Below are 8,806 nucleotides of genomic sequence, written 5' to 3' on the forward strand. Positions count from 1 at the left end.
ATTGTTCATGTCAAGAATTTTTCAAAAAAAAAAATCTATATTATATTGTCTGTATAAATTTTGCCCAGAGAAATTGCTGTGTGCCGGCTGGACCCATACTGGCGCCATAGTGCCATCCAGACATACACAAGTTGCAACGAAAAAAATAAAATCTAATAACTTGCATCTCTATCATTCCTTTTGTTTTTTGATGATGGCGCAAACACCACCACCGATCAAAGTCCATAAAGTTTACAAGGTATCGCCGTCACAAACCACCACCACAACAACCACCCTACCCCTCACCTTCTTCGACATAAGATGGCTAAGGCTTCCACCAGTTGAGCGTCTCTTCTTCTACGCATTCCCAAACCCAACCATCTCTTTCTTTGACTCTCTTCTTCCCAATCTCAAACGCTCCCTTGAACTCACTCTCCAACACTTCTTCCCCCTCGCCGGTAACATCACTTGGCCACAACATTCTCCCATTCCTACCATCACCTACTTCCCCGGACATGACTCCGTTTCTCTCACTGTTTCCGAGTCAAACGATGACTTTGACCACGTTTCCTCTGACTTCTGTGAGGTTTCCAAACGACGCCGTTTGGTACCTGGCTTGAGCGTTTCCGATGACAAAACCTCTTTGCTCGCATTACAGGTTACTCTCTTTCCAAACTCCGGCTTCGTCATCGGAATAACAACTCACCACGCAGGTGTCGATGGAAACTGTTCAACGGTTTTTGTAAAAGCGTGGGCGTACGCGTGCTCCAAGATCATGAAACATCCATCTCTCTCAACTTTGCCAACGATATCGTTACCTGAAAATCTAACACCGTTTCTTGATAGATCCGTTATAAAGGACGCGAAAGGACTCGCCCAATCGTTTTCTGACGCGTGGATGAACTTCTCTGGACCAAACAATAGGAGCGTCATGCTCTGGAAAAACAAAAACAACCGTGAAGAAGTCCAGCTCGATAATAATGAGTCGGTTAAAGGCGTGTTTGAATTGAAGCCCTCGCATATTCAGAAGCTCAAGAATTATGTGAAATCCAAAACCGGCATCACTAAGGTTTCAACTTTTTCTGTTACAGTTGCTTATTCATTATCATGCTTAGTGAAAGCAGAACAACCAGAGCAGGAGCAAGTTGCTCTTGTGTTCCCTGTGGATTGTAGATCAAGATTGGAACCAGTGGTTTCTCCAACTTATTTTGGTAACTGCCTCATGGGGCGTTTGGTTTTGGAAGAGACAGAGAAGGTGATGGCAAGCGAGGGGTTCGTTACCGTGCTGAAAGGGATAAGCGAGGTTTTGAATGGATTGGAGAGTGGGGTTTTGAATGACGTAGAGAAATGGCAGAAGAAGATTGAATCTGTTTTTTTGGAAGGAAAGAAGAGAGCGTACTCTATTGCTGGTTCAACCCGGTTCGGGGTTTATGGGGTTGATTTTGGATATGGAAGGCCTAAGAAAGTTGATGTTGCTTCGGTGGATAAAACCGGAGCTTTTGCACTTTCTGAGAGTAGAGATGGTGATGGTGGTGTTGAGATTGCTTTGGCTTTGAAGAAGGAACAAATGGAGGTTTTTTCATCTCTGTTTTATGGTCAATTTGAATCTTTTTGATATATCTTGAAACTTGAATAGTAAATTCTAGTAAATTTATATTTTATGGCGACGGTTCCGGTTGTGATGGTCTTGACGAACTATAGCGACTTCTATATCTAAAGAGCTGTTTTTGTTGGGTGAACTATACGTCAGCTTGATTCAAACACCTCAGGTGAAATACCTATAAAAGATACTTAGACCCTCAAGTCAGAAGTGAATCTTTAACTATAAAAAAAAGACAAGCAAAATAAATAAAGAGTATGAGTGTGTTGCGATGCGTTGCTTTTTGTTTCTTATATAGAGTAAGAGTTTATTGTGTCAGTTATGAGATTTGTCGAGATCCTTGGTCGGTCGGAGCATATCGCTATATGAGTTCTGGAATTAAACCGTTTTGCTTATCGTGATTGATTCGTTTTACGTATCCGAGCTTTTTGAATTTGGTTGCCGAGGTTTTAGGTACATATCATAGCTCCCGAGCTTGACCTATGTCGGAGGAAGCAGGGCAAGCTTTGTTACTTCTATACCTTGGCAATGTCTTGTGGTGTGTAATAGAATACCCTAACCCCAAACTCGTTCTAATTCATTTGAAGAATGTAAAAAGTTTAGTTATTAATTATATTTTAAATGTTACCTAATTTCATGCGCTCTTGAATGGATTGATGTGAAATGTGGTGCGAATTTCGGTGAATTCCTTATCGTTTGATCAATTTATGTTTTGAATATTTTTTATGGATAATTCAGATTGAAGACGGTTAAGTATAACTTGTGGTATTTATTCTTAAAAGTTTGTTCTTTTCTCCGAGATGATATTTGTGGTAGTTTTGGAGAGAGGACAAAAAAGTATAACTTCTCTTTTATCCCAACATGAGTAAAAAAGGTAAGTCTTGGATTCTTTGATTATTTTCTTCTTTGGGTTTTCCTTAGTGGTAGGATAATGGAGAAGTCAAAAGCAGAGATTGATGTAAGTGACCCTTGCTCTTGGGTAGACGAAAGCGTCAAGAGTCATATGTCTTGTTTTAAAAGTGTCGAATTTGTAAAGGTGCTAGGTTCAGATGTTTTGGTCAGGAAAGGTAGCCAAATACATATAGAGGTGTTGCTATGTGGGGAAAATGACCGTATGTGTGAGAAGTTGAGCGATTAGCCTTACTTTTATTTGTATAGCTGTTTGTTGACAGAATTAGGTGTTAGGTTGCTATTTTCATATTTTCAATGTGGGATTTTGTATTGGTTGAATTGTACTCTAATGCAATTGCATCCAAACTCCTAGGCTTTGTTAGGGCTTTCGAGATATTGATGGAGTTACTCGAGCAACCTCCGTTTCTGAGACAATTTTTTTCGCTTTTTCAGGCAAAAGGAGTTGGTAGTGGCTTGTGGGTGAACCTAAGTAGTCACCCTGGTAGATCAATTTTTGCACTGTATAAATCATCTAAGAATTTCAAAATGATGTTTGTTAAGATCAGGAGCGTTTTAAACAAATTTTCTTTTTATCTGAATGAATACTTGGAAGAGAGATTCCTTCTCTCGTGGTCCCCTGAGCCTGTACAGATATTAGATGTCGAGGATATATGTGCCGATGACGATATAATTATGAAACTTTTGATTGACGGGATGGAATCCAAAGAGCTATTATCTGTTGTTGAGTTATTGAAATGGGATGTGGATAAGTAAGCTGTTTTGGACTATATAGGTAACTGTAGTTTTGGTAAGAATGTTCTTGTTTTTCTAAATGTGTGTACTAATTATAGCTTGGCTACTTTGTCGTAAGGCAGAAAGCTTCGACAATAACCACAGCCAGTCTCAAGTTATTTTTCACCCAGAGGAAGAAAACAAAAAAGAGGGGTCAACAACAAATATGGACAAACAGGGACGGACCTAGAGGGGGCGAGTAGTGGCCTCGGCCCCCCAAATTTTAAGAAACTATATTTATATATAAGATATGTGTTTAAAAAATAAAAAATATTATGTAATGTAGTAGTTTTATATGTATTATTTTTCACTGTGATAGATTTACGTCTTAATTATTTAATTCACTAATTTTTTTACTTAACTAATTTAATATCATACACTCAAGTCTTTGTACCTTTTAATTCGGTGTTCTCGTTGAAACACGCGGGCATACTCCTTGCTTCTGGGGACATTGATCCAAAGCTCCAGTACGGTCCGTGCATCTTGTATTCTATAAGGGTACTGTGTCTTTCAAATAATTAATAATTTATAATTTATTTTCAAATTTTTTAAAATTTTTGAAAAAATTAATTTTAATTAATAAGATATGTGATAATTTTTAACTAAACACGCTATAAATTATTGGTATTTTATAATTTTATAATGTACTATTGATATTGTTATATTTCTTTTATGTAACTATCATATTAAAAATAAAATTGTGAAAAAAAATTATAATTATATATATTTTTTGATAAATCTTAAAAAAAACTAACTCTAATAACTATATGTCAATTATTTTTATGGAATGAAAAAAATTATCTAAAATTCGGCCCCTCCATATTAAAATTTATGGATCCGTCCCTGTGGACAAAGACACTGGTATCGGTGCCGTTCAGTTTGAGCTAAAATCAAGACCAAAACGAAAGAGAGGGCAGCCAGTGATTAAAGAAAATGCGGCAGAAATCATCGATTTGAAGGACGAGGATGATGTTAATTTTCAATTGGTGGAGCCGACATATGAATCCTAGAAAAGGCTGCATGAATACCTTGAAGATGTTTATGCGAAGTCTCTTTCGTCTAATTTATTTCCTTTTTTGGTCCTTGCCGACCAATTCGGCCAATTTCCCGATGATATTAAAATAATTAACGAAATTGGCCATATAGGGGCTAGCCGTTTTCTGTAGGTACATATATTAATGGTTTTTGTTATAATGACTTTTCCTGGTTCGTTTCTAACTTGTGTATTTTCCAGGTTATTGGTGCTCGCCTTGTATCAATTGGACATACACAGGAGGTGTCTTTTGAAAAAGGAAAAGAAGGATGCTGCAACCATTGAGAAGATGACGAAGTTTGCAAATGAAAAAGAATAGAAGGTGACTGAACTTGCTTCCTCTCTAAAGTAGAAGAACTCGGAGCTTGCTGATGTAAAGAGTCTCTAGTTGTTCATGGAGGAAGAATTGAAAAAATTGAAAGTGGAGAATCAGCAGTTGGGTGATCGGGTAAAAGAGTTAGAGACTGAGGTATATAAGGCCTTTGCCCAGGGATTTGACCGAGTAGTTTCTCAGGTCAGAGTTGTATTCTAAAAAATAGACGTTGGAAAGTTGGATGCGACAAAGGTGGTTGTGAATGGGGAGCTGGTTGATGATGATGCTATGGGCGAAAAGGGAAATGATAGTTCCAGCATTGGTGAAAAAGAAGACTGACTTTTAGTAATAATGTTGCTTTTGTCTAGATTTTTTGAACTTGGCTTTGCCGATCTTTTATGATCGGCCTGGTTTTGTATTTTGTTGGATGGATAGAATGCGAGTATGAAGCTCGGTTTTGAATTACCTGCTTTATAAACATTTTGAGTGTTTTGGTATTTATATGTTGATATGTCTTTTGAAAATATATAAAGAAGAAAAGGTATTCGTAACTCCTTTATTATATTCACAAAATACATGAGTATGATTGGCGTCCGGCCTCATTAAAACCTTTTCGGTGTAAAAACCCAATATGGGAAAAAGAATACTGTCATTCATCGATGTCATTAGACCTATGATTGATATGGTTTTAATGATGAAACATTCCATGAACTAGAAATTGGGTCCCCCTTTAGCATTTGTAGCAAGTAATCCCCTATGCTGAGCACTTTTATGACGTGGTAAGGGCCTTCCCAAGTTGCGGCTAACTTACCATGGCCTGGCGGTCTCCGAGCTTCTTCTGTTCATCGAAGGACAAGATCTCCTGGTTGAAAAACTCGGGAAACTACCTTTTTATTGTGTTTTTATTTGATCAGTTGTTGCATCGCTCTTTGTCTGAGCTCGGCAATCTGTCTATCTTCTTCGACAATGTCTAGCTCGACATGTCTTGCAATTATGTTGCTACTGTCATTGTACAGCTCGGTCCTTTAAGTGGGATGAGCAATTTTCATAGGTATCATTGCGTCTGCTCCATAAACCAATCTGAAAGGAGTTTCTCCCATGGCATATTGAATTGTGGTGTTATAACTCCATAGTATTTCGGGGATAAGCTCGATCCATTCCCCTTTTGCATCATTGGGCTTTTTCTTCATGGCCTGCAATATAACTCGGTTAGTTGCCTCGGCCTAGCCATTTGTTTGAGGGTTCTCAACCGAGCTAAAATGATGTTTGATATTAAAATTTTGTAAAAAAGATGCAAGATTAAGGTCACTGAATTATCTACCATTATCGGTTACTATCTAACCAAGAATACCATATCTACAAATGACGTGTTTCCATAAGAACGATCATACCTTATCTGCCATTATACGTGCTAGTGGTTGTGCTTCAATCTACTTTGAGAAGTAGTCTATTGAAACTAAAAGGAATTTTACATGCCCTGACGTCTTTGGAAAAGTTCCGAGGATATCTAGACCCCATCTGTAGAACGGCTAGCTTACCTTGGTGCTGTGTAACAAGCTCGGCTAGAGTATGTATGACTGTTGCATGCTTCTGGTAATTGTCACATCTTTTTACTTTAAGTATGCAGTCTCTTTTTATCATTAGCCAGTAGTGACCAGCTCGGAGCAACTTGGATGCTAAGCTTTGGCCTCCGATGTGGTTTTCACATACTCATTCATGAACATCTGCCATGGTTGATTTTGCTTCTTCTTTGCTGAGACATTTGAGTAGGGGTTGTGAAAATTCACGTCTGTATAAATCGGTCCCAATCAAGGTGTAGAATCTCGCTTTTCTTTTGAATAGTCACAGATTTGTTTCATTTGGTGGAATAACCCCCTCTTTGATGTACTTTATGATGGGAAAGCTCTAGTCTTCTACCTGAGTGATACTTAATATGCACATTAGATCTACTCTAGGTTTCTCTAGCGTTAGTTGTGATAAGTTTGGTGCGTGTGTGCCTTTTATGGTGGTCACTAGTTTGGATAAAATATCAACCCGGGAATTATGCTCCCTAGGTATATGAATGATTTCAATTTTAATGCATTTCGAAATGAGATCCTTTGCTATGAGCCAATATTGCTCTAGCAGAGGATCTCGTACCTGTAAAGATTTGTTGATCTGTTGTACGACCGAGAGTTAATTACAGTACACCGTGAGCTGTGGTATGTGCAAGTTGTATGCAAGTCGTAGCCCAACAATTAGAGCTTCATATTCGGCCTGGTTGTTGCTTATTTTGAAAGAAAATTGCAATGATTGTTCAGCTATTATCATGGTTCCATCTTCTAGGAGAATTCTGGCTCCGCTGCCTTCATTGTTAGATGCGCCGTCCACGTACATCTTTCAAGTTAGTTCTTAGTGTTGTGGGTCAAGGGTAATGAACTTTAATATAAAGTCAGCCAGTGCTTGCGACTTTAAAGTTGATCTTGATTGGTATTGAATATCAAATTCAGAAAGTTCTATAGACCATTTAACCAATCTTCCAACAACTTCTGGCCTAGTTAAGATTTGTCGAAGTGGATGATCAGTTTGTGTAATGATGGTGTAGCTTTAGAAATAGTGTCTCAATCTTCTAGCAGTAGTCACCAGGGCGAGAGCTAGCTGCTCTATCTTTGGGTATCATCGCTCGGCCGGTTGTAAGACCTTGCTGACGAAGTATACCGGCTTTTGTGTTTTTCCTATTTCAACAACGAGAGCTGAACTTATAGCATGGTTAGAAACAGATAGGTATAAATATAACGGTTTACCGACTTCCGGTCTTTGTAGTATGGGAGGTGATGATAATATAGTTTTTAACTCCAGGAACGACCCCACACAATCCTTGTTCCATTTAAATTGCTTGTTCTTGGATATAGTTTGAAAAAAGTGGTAAGATTGGTTCGCAATTGTGGGCAAGAATCGTGACAGTGCTGCTAGCCGTCCTGTTAACTGTTGGACTTCCTTTATTGTTTTCGGACTAGTCATGTTGAGGATAGCGTTGCATTTCTTAGGATTTGCCTTAATTCCCCAGGAGGTCAACATGAATTCGAGGAACTTGCCTCTTTGGACCCCAAAAGTACATTTTTTCTAGATTTAGTCTCATGTTATAATAAGTTCGGATCTGGTTGAAGATCTCAACTAGTTTGGCACAATGTGAACCATCTTAAAGAGTCTTTGCTACCATATCATCGACATAGACTTCCATGTTTTGGCCTAGTTGTCATTCAAATACTTTATCCATCAGTCTTTGGTATGTGACACTTGCATTCTTAAGACCAAATGACATTACTGTGTAATAAAAGTTGCCGAATTCTGTAATAAAGACCATCTTACTCTAGTCCTCAGGATGCATTAAAATCTAATTATAACCAAAATACGCATCCATGATGCTTAAACTACCAAAACCAAAGGCATTATCAACCAGTTTGTCAATGCAAGGTAGTGGATAGGCATCTTTAGGGCATGCTTTATTAAGATTAATAAAGTCGACGAACATGCGTCATTTACCTGAATTTTTTCTTACCATTACCATGTTTGATAGCCATGTTGTGAATTGCAGGTCTTTGATGAAACTAGTTGCAAGCAGTTTCTTGCCTTCTTCTAGGGATGCCGCCCTTTTTTCAGTTCTGAGGTTGCGTTTCTTCTGAGCTATAGGTTGGGCGGCTGGGTCAATTGCCAACTTGTGACACATGGCATTGGGGTGATTCCTGGCATGTCGGCGAGTGTCCATGCAAATAGGTCGGCATTATATTGTAGTACAATTATTAGCTAAGATTGCTCTTCACCTGAAAGTGCACCCCCCTATATATGTAAATTCATTTTCATTTTCAGTTAAGGTTACCTTCTCAAGATTGTCCATTGGTTGAGGTCTTTTTTAGAAATCTTCCATGGGATCGAGTTCAGATAGTAGAGGTAATTTCTCTGAGTTCCTGCATACGTGCTAGCGGCATTATCTTAGCAGAGCTTTGTTTTAGGCTTGCATTGTAACATTGCCATGCTTCTTTATGGTTGGCATTTACTGTTGCCACTAAATTTTTTTACACATGAAACTTAACACATAAATGTAAAGTAGATACTATTACTCCGAAAGAATTTAAAGCATTTCTTTCGAGAATAATGTTATATGGACTGGGGGAATCCACTATGAGATACTAGATATCGACAATTTTTTATTGAGGGCTTT

At 38.3% G+C, this 8,806-nt stretch overlaps 1 protein-coding gene across 1 annotated transcript; it reads left to right on the top strand.

The window, feature by feature from the left end:
• On the top strand, positions 36-1,851 carry LOC107624131 (malonyl-CoA:anthocyanidin 5-O-glucoside-6''-O-malonyltransferase). The gene has a single exon (XM_016326594.2). The coding sequence runs from the start codon at positions 191-193 to the stop codon at positions 1,592-1,594; it is 1,404 nt and encodes a 467-aa protein (XP_016182080.1). The 5' UTR covers positions 36-190; the 3' UTR covers positions 1,595-1,851.

Source organism: Arachis ipaensis, chromosome B10 (assembly GCF_000816755.2).
Source record: "Arachis ipaensis cultivar K30076 chromosome B10, Araip1.1, whole genome shotgun sequence".
NCBI lineage: Eukaryota > Viridiplantae > Streptophyta > Magnoliopsida > Fabales > Fabaceae > Arachis > Arachis ipaensis.

Coding starts and splice junctions, on each gene's coding strand:
- LOC107624131 (XM_016326594.2), top strand. CDS start 191: ATGATGGCGCAAACACCACCACCGATCAAAGTCCATAAAGTTTACAAG.